Source organism: Vombatus ursinus, unplaced genomic scaffold, assembly GCF_900497805.2.
Source record: "Vombatus ursinus unplaced genomic scaffold, bare-nosed wombat genome assembly UNPS02014818.1, whole genome shotgun sequence".
In the NCBI taxonomy this organism is placed as follows: Eukaryota; Metazoa; Chordata; class Mammalia; order Diprotodontia; family Vombatidae; genus Vombatus; species Vombatus ursinus.
Genome location: NW_020954596.1, coordinates 476,517 through 494,881, shown reverse-complemented (window position 1 = coordinate 494,881; position 18,365 = coordinate 476,517). Strand labels below are relative to the sequence as shown.

At 39.9% G+C, this 18,365-nt stretch overlaps 1 protein-coding gene across 1 annotated transcript in view; it reads right to left on the bottom strand.

Moving 5' to 3' along the window:
- Nucleotides 1–18,365, bottom strand: part of LOC114023659 (spondin-1-like) — a 369,204-nt gene that overhangs the window by 271,497 nt on the left and 79,342 nt on the right. Inside the window, exon 3 of the mRNA XM_027836417.1 lies at nt 887–1,020. Coding sequence (XP_027692218.1) covers nt 887–1,020 — 134 coding nt within the window. The remainder of the gene's footprint in view (nt 1–886; nt 1,021–18,365) is intronic.

Genomic DNA, 18,365 nt, shown 5'->3' with positions numbered 1-18,365 from the left:
CTACTATTATTTCCCCCATCCCATTTGAGAAATGAGAAGACTGAGGCACAGAGAGGTTATAGCCAAGCTACTAGCAATTCTTAGAGGTGAATTTTAAACCTGATCTTTCCTAACTGTATATCCCTTTCCACCAACCATCAGGCTTTTATAATGGCCTCTCTGCCCTTCAGATGTTTATTTCCTATTCAACTAAAATGCTGCTACATTCTTGGAACCTTCCCAGATCCCCTTTATCTGTGAAGACAGTTACCCTCAGACATAACTTTGTACTTTGTATTTTAGCTTCTCTAATACATTTATCACATCATAAAATACAGTTATCTGTGCATCTTATCCCTCTGTATACTGTAAGATTCATGAGGACAGGGACAGTGTCTTCCTACCTAAACTTTATATTTTCTCCAGAGCCTAGCAAAGTTATATGCATAGTAAGTCTTTAATAAATGTTCGTTGAATAAATTAACCCACATGAAAAATACACATCCTGGATTTCAGGGAGCTTTGTACCTGCCAAACCATGGTTTTAGGATCCAGGAATAGAATCAAGGAAGAGGGATGTAGTCTTTTAGCATGGGAGAAAGGAAGTTCTGAGAAGAGACAGAAAAGACCCAAAAAAGGGAAGACACCAAAGCCAAACTTCTCCCACATCAAGAGTTTGCCACTGGGGAGGAGTTCCACCTCCTATCTATGTCTTCCCCTGTGGGGGCAAATAGGTAATCATGGTAATGGTAACCAGAGACACAGACCAAAGCTCATTGGCATTTCATAGTGCATCTGCCTAAGGAGCACTTTCAAGCCTTTTTCTATGTTCCCTCTGCAGCGTGGGTTGTCAGTGAGCTACCGGAAGCTGAGTCATGTTTCTGCAAGGATATCAATCTTAACTTACTTTAGAATCACACAGCCTGTACCAGCAGGTGGAGCCGTCCAGAAAACTTGAATCCGTGTCCTCCTCCGTGGCGTGCTTTCTGTGACAGCCACAGGGCAGTTACTCATGAATTGTGTTTCTTCTTCATCTATGATCTGGAGGAAAGAAATGGAAATATAAACTTATAAAAATCTAGACTCACACTGGGTGATTTTCAAGTTTCTACTGCCAAAGATCAAGTCATCAGTGTATATCTTTAATATTTCCCATAAATTTATAAAAGTTCTCATGATTATAAGATCATAGAATATAGAGTGGAAAGGAACTTTCAAGTCAAAACTGAAGCTAGACTGGGGCAATTGGGGCTTTTCCTCAGGTTGCCAACATGGGGGTGGGTCGTTCCTTCCTGTAGAAATTCTCTGGACTGCCTCAACACTTCCAGATCCTCTATCTGCCATGTATGAGTGCTGTCATCTCTCACCAGGGTCTACTGTCTCCCTTTCTCCCACCTCTTTCTGAGGTTTAGTGAATCAGGGATCAACTGTATTGCTAGTTTCTTGCCAATATTTCTGTCCTCTACAGGGATGGATTATCTATTCAGGCACCATTGAATTCCAGAATTCCTAGTTATAGCTCTGCTCAGAGATATAATTAAACCTCCTCATTTTACAAATGAGGAAGCTGCCCTAGAGAGGTACAGAAACTCACTATACACCAAGTGGGAAGTAAGTATCAGAGCCAAGATTCAACAAAATTTTGAAAGAAAATTCTCCTTTGGAGTAAGGATTTATATTTTTCAAACATCTTCCTTTTCATTCAAAAGTGTCGCTTCTCATGGAGGAATCTGTGATCTCATTCATGTGGGTACTCCCCTCACCATATGACCTCTTCTCATCACCCTTCTCATCTTGCATGATTTTTGTCCATGTATTACCGGGAGTGCTGTACAGGGGACACCACCCAAGATGCTGAAGGCTTTCCCCTAAATCTCCTACCAGGAAAAGTACATTCACTCTTGCCACAAGGCCAGCCCAGTTTCTTTTCCAGCAATACAATTAATCCCCTGCCGATATTCTTCACACTGTTTCTCTTGCATGATTCTTCATTGGTGATGTGATACAGTTTGCTCACATCCAAAACATGCTTCTCCATCTCCCTTTGGTTGACCTTCAACTTTAATTCTTTGGAGACCACGGCCATATAGCATCCATGCTGTTAACACAGCTTATTTTATACTTTCTACTTCCAAAATTTTCACTTTCTCTTTAAATATTGCTATTCTCCCAGTTTAAATTTAACAGTTTTCTCTAATACTCCAGAGCTTGCAGTCCTGAACTGGTTGTAGGCAAAACCCCGGAATTTCTAGTTTGGTCCCAATTTCTGCTATGGTCCCCCTGCTTCCTGGTGCCTCAAGGCTCTGAGCCCCTGAATCCCGATCAGAGCCTAAATGTCTGACCCCATCCAATAATACTACACATCAGTACCTAGTCACTCTGTGCCTCCTATTTTATATGGCAACTGCCTCATCCCCCCAAATCTAGTCTAGAGCTCTGCCCCAAGTGACTTTAGCTGCTGGAAGGAGGAGGATGCATCTTAGCAACCAACATCATGGAGGTCTAGGCTCCCAAATCCCTAGATGACAGTACTTAGCCCTAATTTATTTGTTCACCCCATAGCTGGAGGAGCTTCTCTTCGGTCTTAATGTGCTATGCATCTATTTCTAATTGACACAAGATGAGAAGATGATGGTGTGTACCTGGTTCCTTTTAGTCCTGTGACTATTTTCCACTTCATTCAAGAAGGATTGACTGACTGGTAAGTATGGGAATTCAGCAAAGGGATTATATCTACTTTGGTGGGGTGTATGTGGGTGAATGGGAGATACCAGTAATGATTTCAACTAAGGAAGTAGTATTGGAGCTAGGCCTTGGGACATTGCTAGGCTTTTGACTGGTAGGATGGTAGTGGTTGGCCTTTCAGTTTGAGGGAATTGTGGGTAGGCAAAGGCACAAAGTTGGAAAAATGTGGGGATATATTTGCACAAGAGGGAATAATCCTTCTTTGACTGCAGCGTAGAGTGCATGAGTGGGAATCCTTCAACAGATCTACAATCTCATGAATGTGAGTATTCCTATAGCTTATCCATGCCTCTCATCCTGTGCAATTTTGGTCCATATTCTTTCAATATTCCTCCATAGGACATCCATCAAATATAGAAATCTTCTTCTGCATCTTTTTACACTTCATGGATAAATACAAGTAAAACACTCTGAAAATGAATCCAGTAGTTATCAATCTCTCCATGTGCCTAAGATAATGCCTTTTTTCAATCGTGTTTTCTCTGATATGTTCTTAAGAGATAAAACTGAAAAAGCAAGCTCCATCTATATTGTGGGGGACTTTGATTGCCAGGCTAATGAAGGCAGACTTTATTTAGTAGGCAATAGAAAGCCTGGAAAGAGTGTTGAGCAAGGGAAAGAGGTGATCTTCAGAAAATGAATCTGGCAACAGTAGCTAGGATTTATCGAAGGAGACAAACTGTTTCTGGGAAAACATTGGCTGTTGGTTATGTTGGCTTCCTGGGGCCAGGTTTGCAAATCAAGCTCTCATAAAACCTCTTAATGCCTTCTAAAACAGTTTAACAATGCAAGCAGTTTTTAAGCAATTATCAATGTTTTTTTTCTCCTCACTCATCTCTCACACAGTACCTATAGGTATAGACGCCAGTGTGGAGAGAGGGCTAGATATAGCTATTTTTGCAAATAAAAATAGAATTACCAGTGAATGCAAAGCCAAAACAAGCTGAGGATATTAAAAAGAGCATTGCTAAGTTATGGTTTCAGGATATATGGCTTGCCTGGCTACTGCCAATATAGCTATAAATCAGTATTATAAGATTAGGTTAACCTTGACAATTGGAGCTTGAAAAAAAAGTGCGTCACTTAAAAATGAACAGTACATAGATTCCGCCATTTCTGTTAGAATGCTGGGGTGGGGGAGATGGGGAGAAATAAAATGGTAGGGAAGGGATATTGATAGGTCAATAGCTAGTAAATGTTTCTACCTTGAAGCTTGGGAAATTAGCATTCCTACAGCTAGGCAGGTTGGGACTCACAACAAATAAAGAAAACAGCCCTATCCCGCAGCTCCAGATGGTCATAACAAAAAAAAAAAAAAAAGAAGAGGTGTCATATTGAGCAGGGGATATTCCTAAGGGTGTAGTTGTTTCACTTCAGAATCAGAGAACATTCAAGCTAGAAGAGACCTTAGCAACCATGTAACCCAACCCCACCTTGATTTTTTTTCAAATAAGAATCAGATTCAAAATAAATAAAAATTATAGAATGTGTAACTGGTAGGGACCTTAGGTATCTATCAATGAACAAGTATGCATTAAATGGCACTATGATTACATCTGGGGATACAAAGAAAAAAGCAAAAAAGAAAAAGTCCCTTTCCTCAAGGAGCTTCCATTCTAATTGGGAAGACATCATATATGTTTATGTTGGGGGTGTGTGTGTGTGTGTGTGTGTGTAGAGAGAGAGAGAGAGAGGGACAGAGACAGAAAGAAAGAAAGACAGACACACAGGAAGGAAGGAAGGAAAAACACTTTAGAGGGAAAGGACAAGTGGATGGTGGGTAGCGGGAGGAGGATCAGGAAAGGATCCCTGCAGAAGGTGATGTTTAAAATGAATCTTGAAGGAATCCAGAGATTCTAAGGAGCTAAAGTAAAGAGAGAGAGCCTTTAAGGCATTGGGATAATCAGTGCAAAGACATAAAGACAAAGATGGGACAATATGTGTGAGGAATGGCAAATAAGCCAATTTGACCTGACTGTAGAGTATGTGGAGGAAAGTATGAGTATGCAGACTGAAAGTTCAATCCCTGCCAAAATGGTTGCTTAAACAGAATGCAGTTTGCCCATTTTGCCAGCACCTACTTTAAAACCTGAAGTTCCTACTGGATCAAATTAAGATCAAGAAATCTAATTTTAAAAACTAAAGTAAAAAAATATACATATATACATATGTGTGTGTGTGTGTGAATAAAACCCATATTAGAACTTCACAAAAAGTGATCCAGGGGTAGCTAGGTGATGCAGTAGACAGGCTCCAGTCTTGGAGTCAGGAGGACCTGAGTTCAAATCTGGCCTCAAACACTGGACACTTACTAGCTGTGTGACCCTGGGCAAGTCACTTAACCCCGATTGCCTCACAATAAAAAAGTGATCCAGAAAGCCACTGGTAGTGAGAGAAGAGTTCCTTCCTACAAAGGGAGAACCAGCCAGACCATAGATGAGACTTGTAATCTGCAAGACTATTCAGAGGCAGCAAGAGTGGAGGGCTCACTGGGAAATCCCCAGGCTGATCATAAATCCCTAGGGTAGAAGCCCCACAGAGCAGCAGTGGACTGATACCAGCACTGTACAAATAAGCACAGTGCTACAGTACTCCAACCTGGAGCCCAAGGGCCAAATAGATCCCTAAACATTCTGTCCTGAGACACTAGACAGAGCCCTGAATGTCTAGCACCTCAAAGATACAAAGGTGCCTAACAGCAGCAGGAGCAGGTCAACCCAAAAACCAATGGGACCCAGAATAAGACCAAACAGGATCAGCATCCTCACTCAAAAGTACAGGAAGAAGTGGAGCCTAGCTTCCTGGCACAAAGCCCCAGTTCAGGAACTGAAGTTGGAAAGATGAGTAAACCAAAGAAAACACCAAGCATTAATTTTTTTAAAAATCTAGTCACATAACAACAATGGGAAAAATGGATTTTCCACAAGGGTTACCTGAATACCTGGAAGAAAGGAAGACAGAGATAAAGATGAGATAAAATCTCTAGGTGAAAGAATTGAAAGGATAAGTAGTTTAGAAGAGAAAATGGTAAACCTTACTCCAGAAATGGAATCTCTGAAAACTAGAATAGACCAAACAGAAATCAATGATCCCATTGGAAGGCAAGAAATGTCAGAACAAAATCAAAAGGTTGAAAATAAAAGAAAATGTAAGATATTGATATAAAATACAACTGACCTGAACAAGTGAAGGAGAGATAATTTAAGAATCATTGGACACCCTAAAAGCCCTTATAATAAAATCAAGAACATATTTTGATAAATAATGAGTGGAAATTGTCCAGATATGTTAGAACAAGAGAATAAAGTAAAAATATAAAAAATCCATGGATCACATCATGGGGGAAAAAAAAAACACCAAAAGGAAAAGTGCTAAGAATTACATAGTCAGAATTCAGAAAAGAAAAACATGTAAGCATAAAAAAATAGTTCAAGTTCTAAGGATCCTCAGCCAGGATCTCAAAATCTGGCAGCTTCTACTCAAAATGAGAGGAGATCTTGGAATATATTATTCAAATAGGCAGAAAAGATAGGCTTCCAACCAAGAATAGCTTACCTTTGCAAAGCTGAGTATAATCTTACAGAGGGAAATGGACTTTTATGGAACATAAGATTTTCAAGCCCTTCTGATGGAAACACCAAAGCTGAGTAGGAAGTTTGAAATGAAAATATGAACCCAACTGACAGCTAGAAAGATAAATTTATTTGAGCAATTGGAAGTAGTTGTATGATGATATGATGGATAACATTGTAATAAAGAGAGAAGACATATAATTATATTATTTGGTATTTATAACAATCTTGTGGGTGGCATAGTAGAAAAAGTGCTGAATTTGGAGTCAAGAGGAACTTGAACCAACTCCTGCCTTTGATACTAGCTGTATGGCCCTGGGAAAGTAATTTAAGTACTCTAAGCTTCAGTTCCCTCACTTATGAAATGGGGATAATAACAGTATCTACCTTCCTGGCTATTAAACTACCATTAAATTAGCTATTAAACTACTATTAAGTGTCCCTTCGGAACCTTAATATTTTTCAAAATGTTAAATAAGAAAAAACAAGTCCTGGTGGTGTATTGGTTCTGTTCTGAGGTTTTTAAGAAGTAAAAGAAAAGGGAAGGTAAAAAGAGTAATATACAATTATAGAAAGGAGGAAGAAAAGGGGACTCAATATTTCTCATGATCTGGGAGAATGAAAAGAATATACAAGAAGAAGGGATGGGGGGAATGAACACCAGATGGACCTCACTCTTATCTGAAAAAGACAAAGGATCTCTTTACTCTAAGTACTATCTCACTTGGCAGCTTCATTCACTGTAATGGTTTTAAATATTAACTTAATAAATATGAATCTTCTATCTACATCTCTAGCCACAAGCTCTCTTCTGACCTCCAGAGTCACATCACATATAATCTCTAGGAAATCTTCAAGTGGTTATGTTACCAGAACCTCAAACTCATGTACAAAACGAAGTTTTTCTCCATAAATCTGATTTTCCTTCTTACATCACTGTTTCGATAACTGTCTCCCATATTCAAAACAATGGTATTCTCTTTAACTCATCCTTATCCCTCACCTCTGCCAGGCAATCAGTTAACAAGTCCTGCCACAGAATCACAAAATTTCAAATTTAGAAGAGACCTCAAAAGCCACCTAGAATATCCCATACCTAAAAAGGAATCCCTAATGTAATACAGTACATAAGCGGAAATCCAATCCTTTTTTAAAGACTTCCAATACAGGGGTGGGGGAGAGAGGACTCACAACTTCAGTGACGCAGCCCATTCCCACTTCTGGAGAGCTCTGATTATTCTTCCTCACACAAAGTCCAACTTTAATTCTTTGCAACCTCCACCTATTCTCCCTAGTTTTGCCCTCTTGTGCCAAGCAAAACAAGTGTTGTCCCTCTTCCATGTGACAGGTCTTCAAATACTTGAAGAGAGAAATCTCTCTCTCTCTAACAGTTTTTTTTTCTTTTCCAGTCTAAGCATTCCCAGTTTCAACTGATCTTCAATTTATCTACATACATAATATTTATACAATTGTTCAATATTATTTCCCTCATTGCACTGTTCTTGAAAGCAGGGGCCATTTGTTTTGGCTCTGTATCTCCAGCACTCAGTACAATGTCTGGCATATGGTATGTACTTAATAAATGCTGGTTGATTTAGTGATCCATACATGTTATGACCTTGCAACCCTTTACCATTCTGGTTGCTCACCTCTAAATGTTCTCCAGATTGTCAATATCCAAAAATGTGTTGCCCACAAACTGAACAAAATCCTATGGATGTGGTCTGAGCAGGACAGAATAGAACAAGATTGTCATCGACTTATTCTTGGAAACTATGCCTCTCTATGTAGGCCAAGATCACCTTGGCTATTTTTTTTTGACTTTAATATAATACTACTGATCCATATCAAGCTTACTGTACAAAAAATATATCAGATATTTTTTAGATGAACTACTACGGTATGGCCATGTTTCCCTTCTACACTTGATTTTATTAATTCAAGTGTAATATTTTCCATTTATTCCCATTTAAATTGTTTCTTATTTAATTCAGCCCAAATTTCTAGTCTTTAGTGATCTTTTTGGATCCTGTTATCCAACACCTTAGTTACACCTCCCAACTTAGTTAACATCTAGATAAAGTTTATCACCAATATTCCTCTGTTCAACAAGTCTAATAACTCTGTTACAAAAGAAAATGAGGTTAATCTGATGTGACTTGTTCTTAATCCTTTCATTTTATAGTTTTCATTGATGTCAAAGTCTGTACTGGATTGTGCATTGTTGCATTTTATTTCACTTATGCAAGTTAATATAATACAACAGAAAGACTAAATAACAATTATTTGTTGTCTCTACAAGCCCCGTTTTATAATGTATATGTGTGGTCTAGGAACTAGAGTGGGGACCCTAATGAGCTCTTTGAATCTTCTGTTAGCACATTGGTAGAATAGGTTTATCAGATTAGCTAATTCAATTCAATTTCATTCAATAAATCTTTATTAAATTCCCGCTAAATCCAAAATTCTCAGCTAGGCTTTGAGAATACAAAGATAAATACAAAACAGACCCAGCTTTCAGGGACATCATAATCTAAAAAGGAGAAAAATAGATGCCTATAAATACTTCTGACACCATAGAGAATGGGGTGAGGATGGACATTGCAATGCAAAGACCTTCATTGAGGAAACTGTACCTGAGTCTAGAAAGCGGGGAGATAGTTGACATCTGTAGAAAGTGGGTTGGTGGGGGTGAAGGGGGAAGGGTCCATTCCACAAATCTTAGAAGGTTTAGGGAGCGGTGTGAACAAAGACACAGAGGCAGGAGAATGCTGAACAAGAATAGGATGCAGAGTAGTCCAGCTGGTCTGGGGCGGGGGGGGGGGGGGGAAGCAGTAAGAGACAAGGAAAAGCAGATTGAATGTGACGTTTGGGAGCCCATACCTTATTTGTTAGGCAATGTGGCACTAACGAGAGCAACTGCTAGGGGGCACAGCAGATAGAGTGCCAGGCCTGGAGTCAGGAAGACCTGAATTTAAATCTGGCCTCAGTTACTTCCTGGCTGTCTGACCCTGGGCAAGTCACTTAACTCTGTTTGCCTCAGTTTTCTCATCTGCAAAATGAGCTAGAGAAGGACATCAAACCACTCCAGTGTCTTCACCAAGAAAATTCCAAATGGGGTCACGAAGAGTCAGACATGACTGAAACAAATGAACAACAACAAAAGTGGCACTATCAAAGTCTGGGAGGGGTTGTAAATAAATGACATTATTTGATTGAGAAATTAAGAGGATTGCTAGATGAGTAAAACAGACGGTATGATATGAGGAATTTAGATTTTCAGACAGGATCAGTGTTTCACTTCTATACTTATTACTCCTTTGATTCAAGGGAGGATTTCTCTAGAGGGACTGAATGACAGCTATGTAAAAAGGAAGAAATAGCAATAAAACTTTTTTTAAAGACTGAATCATAGAAGATACTACAAGCAGATAGGCCAGCTAGGTGGCCACAATCATCTAGGTCAACAGAATTGAAAGTCTGAATAACAATGGTGGCTATAAAATGGAAGGATGGATATGAAAGTAATTGGGGCAAGAGGAATGACAGGATTTGACAATTAATTGGATGTGGGAAGTGAAAGAGAGGGAAAGGTCAAAGATGGTTCGGGGTTTGCAAGCCTGGGTGACTGAGGAGACAGTGGGACAAATTACTGTCTTCATTACCTTCTACATGGGGCATATGGGGCGTTCAAGGAGGACTAGTACTTCTGGTCGAAGGGCCTGCTGAACCCTTTTCAGGGCTGCTTATCCATCTTTTATGTCCACCTGCCACCCAACTGTCACCTGTGGCTTCAAGAAGCTGTAGCATGTGCAGTGGCCACACCCTGATAAAAACAGCCTCAGCAAATGGGCTAAACCAGGTGGAGGGTAATCAATGGACCTCAAACCCATTGGCGAGTTGAGTGGGTGGGGGGGAGGGTCTTATCCCAAGCATGTGAAGACTTCCCCCAGTGAAATGGGTAGATGAGAACAGTTTGTTCCAATGGTCATGAAGGCAGCTGAAACAGACACTGGGAAGGATTTGGAAATTGGTCAGACATTGACACCAAGGTCATCCACTGCATCCCAGGTCATTTCCATTAGTCCTGACTTTTGTCTTGCCACTGGAAGACTTTGGTGATGCTGGAAGAGAGAGTGAGACTGAGGACTTTGTGCAATTCTGCCTCACTTAAATCCAATCAGTGCCCAAGTCAAGACAGTACCCCATGATGTCATTGGTCCTCTTTGGAAATGAAGGACAAAAAACAACCTAGGCATAACCTGGTACTGAAGGTTCATCTTCCTTTGGAGTGACAAGAAGCCCACTGAAGAACAGGTGTCAGACAGGTGTGTTTTAAATCAAAGAGGAGTCCTCAGGGGAAAAGGAAAATGCATTTCCAAATATTCTTTGTTAAAACAAAAGTCTTTTGTCAAAGAACTTGAGGAAGGATTTAAAAAAACAACAACTAAAAATGAAGGTAATGACTCCAACTTTGATGTCTGATCCTACCATGCTCACAGACGTGAGGAAAGGGGAATGTAACAGATGCTCTTCCTCTGATTCTTATTGATGGATGAATCAACATGATCTCAGAATCTGTCACAATGGAAGTCCCATTTCTTCTGATCCTCCATTTTAAATAAAAGCTCACTATAGATCTGTCCTGGGTAAATTCTATATCCTGATACTTCCTCACTATATTTGGACTCTGAGCCTTTTATTTACTGATTGTGGGACGAGATAATACTATTGATTAACCTCAAGTCATGCAATAAGATATCAGTGGTCATGCCTATAGATTCCTAAATAGATGTTGAGAGAGTGGGAAGCTTTGACGTTTACTGATCATTCATGAATACTATTTGAGGTCACAGCTAGAGAAAGCTAGGTGTGCAATAGATGGAACACTGATCCTGGAATCAGGAAGAACTGAGTTCAAATCAGGCTTCGGATACTTACTAGCTGTGTAACTTTGGACGAGTCACTTAACTTCTTTGCCTCAGTTTCTTCAACTGCAAAATGTGAATAATAATAGCACCTACTTCCCAGGGTTGTTGTAAGGATCAAATGAGATAATATTTGTAAAAGTTTACCATAGTCCCTAGCACATAGTAGGTACTGTCTAAATGCTAGCTATTATTATTATCTTGGACTAAGAGCTCTCCTTAGAAGACATGTTCAAAAAGGAGTTACAGCCATTTATTTTCTGAAGGCTGAGTTGGTTAAACCAACACTTTGCATATTATGAAAGCCACAGAGTGCTTAACGGTACCATAATTTTCATTTCTGTTTGAAAAACTGAAAGTAAAAAAGGATTATATACAAGAAACCACAGAAGCAACTATTAAAGAAGGTTAAGGAGGAGGAACAGGTTTGGAAGGAAGGAAACAAGTATCTAATAAGCATGTGTCAGGCACTATGCTAGGGGCATTACAGATGTTATCTTATTTGATTCTCCCAACAACTGTGAGAGGTAGATGCTATTATTATCCCCATTTTACAGTTGAGGAAACTGAGGCAGAGATTAAATGACTTGCCCAGGGCCACCCAGCTAGTTTGTGTCTAAAACCAGACTTGAACTCAAGTCTTTCTGAATTCGGGTCCAGCACTTTATCTATCAAGGCTGAAGATGCTAAATTAAATTTTGGACATGCTGTGCTTCAGATATTAGCTGTAAATAGTTGCCTTGGTATTCCTTTTCAGTTCTACGTCAATAATCCTATGAACTCAGAAGATTGAGACAGAGATTTGAGAGTTGTAAGTATAAATTTTATATCTAAAACCATGGAAGTGAATGAGGTAGTGAAGAAAAGAGTTCCCAAGACAGGCCCTTGATAGAAACTCTCTTTAAGAGGTGGAAAAAGAATAAGAAGCCAGAAAATGCTGGTAAATTATCCCCTTAGAGGGCAGGAAGAGTTTGAGAGGCAAAGATAGAAAAGGAAGGAAATGGAGATGAAAGGGGGTAGGATTTTGAGGCCTTTTAGCCTGGGTAATACTTGTCTCCAAAGCTTTCAATTTCTTTTTTATGGTACAAATAGGATTCTCCATTTAATAAGCCCAATTAACAAAAAAGGTATATAGGCTCATTTCTTTTATTGGCTTGAAATGCCATTTATGGCCGGAAAGATGGGAGCCAATGTTCTCCAAGCGCTCTGCTAGAAGGAAGCAATAGTGCAGGATGGCTTGCGAAGGAGGAGGCACAATAATGAAAAGAAAGCATCTGTCTTGAACAACAGCAAGAGTGGATGGAAGGATTCCCATTTTGACCAGAAAAAAATTTCCTAAGTCAGAATAATTGTGACTTGCTTTAAGGATAAATTTGGAAAACGTGTCTCTGGCCTGAAAGCCCTTGGGGACCGTGTCTCCTTTGACCTACTTCAATACTGTTTGTACTGTTTCTTTTCTAATCCTCAACCTGGGGGGCCAATCTTGAGGTAGCATAGTTTGAACATGTACTCAGAAGACCTGGGTTCCATTTCTGGCTCTCCTGCTTGCTGGCTGTGGGATTGTGGCTGTATTATTTAACTTCTTTGACTTAAATTCTTCAGCTGTGAAATGGATATCAGAAGCCTTTCATTACCAATCTCGCAGGGTTGTGGTAAGGAAAGCCCTTTAGAAGTGGAAACTCACTCTTGTCCAAGGTAGGCCTCTAATGCTGGCACCTCTTGCTTTAGGTTTGATGCTGAGACAAAATGAGGTACTCCCCGAATCATTGAGCATTTAACACAAGGTTGTTAACTTTGCCCCAACACAATAAGGGCATGTAAGGAAGATACAATGGCACTTAGCTGCTCCATCAAGTCCATATAGAAATGGGTCTGGTCAGTGGGACAGGGGAAAGTGACTCAGATGGACTTCAGAAATCCACCAAATCTGTGGTACCTACGTTCTACCTGGCTGGGACGTTTTATGCCCTTACAGGACCAGGAAACTATATCAGAGAAACTGGGGCCAATCAAGTCCCAGAAGCAGCTTTGTTCTAAGCCTACCACAAGTAGGCTGGGAAAAAAGGAAAAGCAAGAGGGGTGAGGACAGCTGCCTTGGGGAAGCCCGACCAATCAGGTGCCTAAGTCAGCTTTATTTTCTTTTAAGTAAAACCACCCCATGTTGTGGATGGGAGAAAAGAAGCTGTATTAGGGAAATATTAGTCCTATATACAAAATGTAAGCGATTTTTTTTAATCAGACGTATGATCTCGTTGAAATAGGGAGCTCTCAAAGAAGAAATAACCTCTACCAATGTAGATATGTACCTCTTCTGCAACTGTCTTGAGAATTGCCTGGGACAGTGAAAAGTTAAGTGACTCAAACTGGGTCACACAGCTAGTATGCCTCACAAGTGGTATTTAAACCCGAGTTTTCCTGATTCTGAGGTCAGCTCCCTATCCATTATTCCATGATGCCCCTCAAGTTTTCAGCAATATTATTCATTACTCAAAAAAAGGAAGCATGGTATAATGAATAGAGAATCTGTCTTGGAGCCAGGAAGACCTGGATTCATGTGCTGTTTCCAATGTTCTGTACCTCTGTAATGGATGTATGACTGAGAATGTCACTAAACTCAGTGCAATAGGCAACTTACTAAAACAATATTGACGACAAGTTGCTGGCCTGCATTAGCAGAAGGAGTCCTTGCCTGGGAGTATCCCATGCCAATGAAATCCCAGATCTAGTCCCTATCCCAAATAATAAATAAGTGTAAATGGGGCTCAAAGTAAACCTGGGAGGGCTCTGTTTTGAGTTGAGTGAAGAGGTTTTGAGGGCTGTGACACTGAGAATGCCAAGGCAGGGTCGCCTGAAATGAATTCACACACTGAAGTCTTCTCTCAGTCAAGTGGCAAAAAGTTTATGGTAATGCTTTAGCGAAAGTGGACACGAGTCCTTAAGGGAAACTGCAAAAGACTGAAGATGGTGCTAGGGTTTAGGGGGCATGGGAAAGGAACGCCAGCAATACTAATTACCTAATCTAAGGGGTCCAAGTGTCTTTGGGAGTTATGGAGGAAAGTGTGGCGAGTACACCAGACATTGAGGGAGTTGTCAGAGGCATGGACCTTGGGGATCTGGCGCCAAGAAAGAAAGTCCTTGGGCCAGCCAGGGACAAAAATCCTTGGGCCAGGCACCCCTCTGTCTGTTCTGATAAGAGAAATATGTTCTGCAATAAGAGAATATTTTCTCACAGGACAGGAGCCTACTAAGAAATTGGGAGGCTTCCAGAGACATGATCTTAGGGCTGGGGCCTGAACACCCCATCATTGAGCATGAACAAAAGGTTCTGACCTATATTAGTGTAGGAACTTTTCTCACCAGAGAGTTCCCTAAGACCAGTAAACTTCCAGGTCCAAGTCTCTACCCCTCTCCTACTGGACTCTCCTCCAAGGTGCTACTCTGATGTTTCATCATAAGGTAGAGGGGACCCTGAGACTCTTTTTTTTAATATATGAACATTTATTTATTTTTAGTTTTCAATGTTTACTTCCATAAGATTTTGAGTTTTACATTTTCTCCTCTTCTCTCCCTTCCCCCCATTCCAAGATGGTGTATTAATTGATATAGGCTCAACATATACATTCATATTAAACTTATTTTTCACATTAGTCATGTTGTAAAGAAGAATTAGAACCAATGGGAAAAACCACAAGAAACAAAAAAAGAGAGAGAGAGAGCAAATAATATTCTTCGATCTGTATTCAGACTGCATGGTTCTTTTTCTGGATGTGGACAGCATTTTCATCATGAGTCTTTTGGAGTTGTCTTAGATGCTTGCATTGCTAAGAGATAAGTCTGTCAAAGTTAGTCATTGCATAATGTGGCTATTACTGTGGACAGTGTCCTCCTGGTTCTGCTCACTTCACTCAGTATCAGTTCATATAAGTCTTTCCAGGTTTTTCTGAAGTTTGCCTGCTCATCATTTCTTATAGCACAATAATATTCCATTACATTCATATACCACAACTTGTTTAGCCATTCCTCAACTGATGGGCATTCCTTTCAATTTTCAATTCTTTGCTACCACAAAAAGGGTTGCTATAAATATTTTTGTACATGTGGGTCCTTTTCCCATTTGTATGATCTCTTTGGGACACAGACCTAGAAGTGGTATTGCTGGGGCAAAGGGTATGCATAGTTTTATAGCCCTTTGTGCACAGTTCCAAATTTCTCTCCAGAATATTTGGATCAGTTCACAATTCCACCAACAATGCATCAGTGTTCCAATTTTCCCACATCTTCTCCAGCATTTCTCATTTTCCTGTTATGCCATGTTAGCCAATCTGATAGGTGTGATATGTTACATCAGAGTTGTTTTGATTTGCATTTTTCTAATCAATAGTGATTTCGAGTGTTTTTCACATGACTATAGAAAGCTTTAATTTCTTCATCTGGAAACTGCCTGTTCATATCCTTTGACCAAGACCCTGAGACTCTTGAAAGCTATGCCACAGAAATGAAAGTTCCTGGCAAGTCCTTCCCCAACCTGGAAAAGCATCAGATACATGCTCAGCAATGGACTACATCTGCTGTACAAAGATCAGACTAGCTGCACATGGAAGGGTACCCATCAGGGGAACATTGTTCTGGGCCACATAAATTTATTGTGGAAGGAGTGCCATCTGTGTTGGTGAAGGGAGTCCCCAGGCCAAGGTAATTGAATATCATCTGATATATAGAAGCATTAGCCAACACTGCTGGAAAAGAACTTGTATAAGGAGGTCTTAACAATGTGGAATGGAGAAGCAATCAGGTTTTGAGTGATTACATTAGGTACCATCACATAGAGGAGATAAATCCACACTCTACGATTTAAACAGCAATCCAGCTGAATGTTTAATAACCATTGCTAAAGCGTGTCATGAAAAAATACTCAAAATGAGTAATTGAAAACACCATGGACCTTAAAGCAGCATCATTCTGACTGAATTGCTTTTAAATACTTTTCATAATATTTCATTCAAATTTATGATCAGGTTAGTGAAATTTTAAACTCACTGTATAAATAAACATTAAATTAATTCAAGACACTTCATTTCCTGAGCTGACCTTCTCTGGTAGGCAAACAGAGCACCTGCTCACTAACAGGGCTAGACCACTAGTTAGCAAATTCATTTCAGGGTAGAGTATTAGGATGACACAACAGAAGCGATGATTGAATGATAGCTTTAGAGTGGAAGGGGACCTTAGAGGTCTTTGAGGCCAATCCTCTCATTCTACAGAAAGGGAAACTGAGAAGTGATTTGCCTATTGTACACTTTGGGAAACCCTCATCCTTGTAAAACAAATAAATGTTCTTTTATCTTAGACCTGTTCCTCATACTTTATCCATCTTCTTGAATTTATGAAATCCTAGCTCCTACTGTACCCCCTCCTGGTACCCTCAACATTCTGGACCAAGAAAAGTAAGATTCCTTGCCCCTCACTGCCACATTCAGACCTTCCTTCTGCTGCTATTGCTCAGCAACTTTTCTCCTTTGATGTCCCCATTTGGATCCTTGTGGAAGTCATCTACCATGTCCATATCCTGGAATTTAACCAACATTGTCCTGCAGGCTTTTGCCCTGGAGTGACTGACTCACTCTCTCTCAATTCTTTTGTCTCTTCATCATCAGGTTACATAGATCTCTATGTAAATGATTTCTAAATTCATTTGCCATTCCATCTCCCTCTCCTGATCTCCAATAACACATCACCAGCTGCCTGCTGGACATTTCAATCTGGATGTCTCCTAGATATCTCTAACTCAGCACCTCTCAAAAAGAACTCACTACCTCCTTCCCTGGCAGGTAGGTGGGAACAGTAAATAGAGTGTAGAACTTGGAGTCAGAAGACTTGAGCTCAAATTTAGCCTCAGGTTCACACTAGCTATGTGACCCTAGGCAAGTCATTAGATGCTCTCAGCCTCAGTTTCCTCACCTGCAAAATGAGGATAATGATAGCACCTTTCTCAGGATTATTATGAAGATCAAATGAAATGATATATGTACAACACTTTGCAAGCCTCAAAGTGTTATACAAATTCTAACAATCATCATCATCATTTTCATTATTAAAGACTACTCTTCCTCCAAACTTCTGCATTTCTATCGAGGTAACCTCAATCCCTCCATTCCCTCAAGTTTACAACCCTGGAGCCATTTTTAACTCTTCCATTTCCCACATCCAACTGTTCAAAAAAATCTTGTCAATTCTACCTCAACAGCCATCATATCTGTCTCTTCTCCAGCAATATCACTACCACCCTAGTTTAGGCTCTAATTGCCTCTTGCCTAGACAATTGGGTTCCTTGCTTTCATACTTCCTCATTCAAATCATTCTTCCATACAGTTGTCAAAATATCCTTCCTAAAGTATAGGTGCCAATACCATTCACTCTCTTGATTCAAGAATATTCAGATGTTTCCTACTGTCTGTAGGATAAAATATAAGTTCCTCTAATTGACAGCTAAAGCCCTTATTCCCCTTCATGTTCGTTTGTTTTAAGTCAAATTAGGTGATCTGCTATTTCTCAAATTCAGTATCCCATCTCCCAACTCCACACCTTTAGCCAGATTGTTCCCATATGCTTGGATACATTTCCTCCTTCACTTCTATCTCTTAGCTTCCTTTTGGACTCATTTCAGGTGCCATTTCTGAAGGGGGCCTTTCTGAATCCCTTATTTGTCAAAGTACTTTCTCTCCTAAAATCCTCTTCTATTTATGTATCATATCGCTGTAGGTAGGTCCTATTTTTACTTTTGTCATTGTATCCCCAAAGCTGAGCACAATACCTTGTACCTAGTAGGTGCTTAATAAATCCTTCCTGACTTGAACTGTTGTTGTGAAAAACCCTGGAAGAAATGATTCCAATTCTGTTACTCACTAGATTCATGAAATCAGGCAAGTCTTTTCAGCTATCTGGGCTTGTTTCTTCATCTGTAAAAAGGGGGAAATGGTGGTGAATTAGGTGATCTCTCGGGGTCTTTTCAGCTTTAAAATAGGTGATGCTATCATCTGTGAATGGAAGAACAAAGGAACTCAGCAAAAGTTGTGTTCACCTAAACTAATCTTTCATGGCCTCAGACTCCCCAAACCAGGTTATCAGTCCAATATTCGGCTCA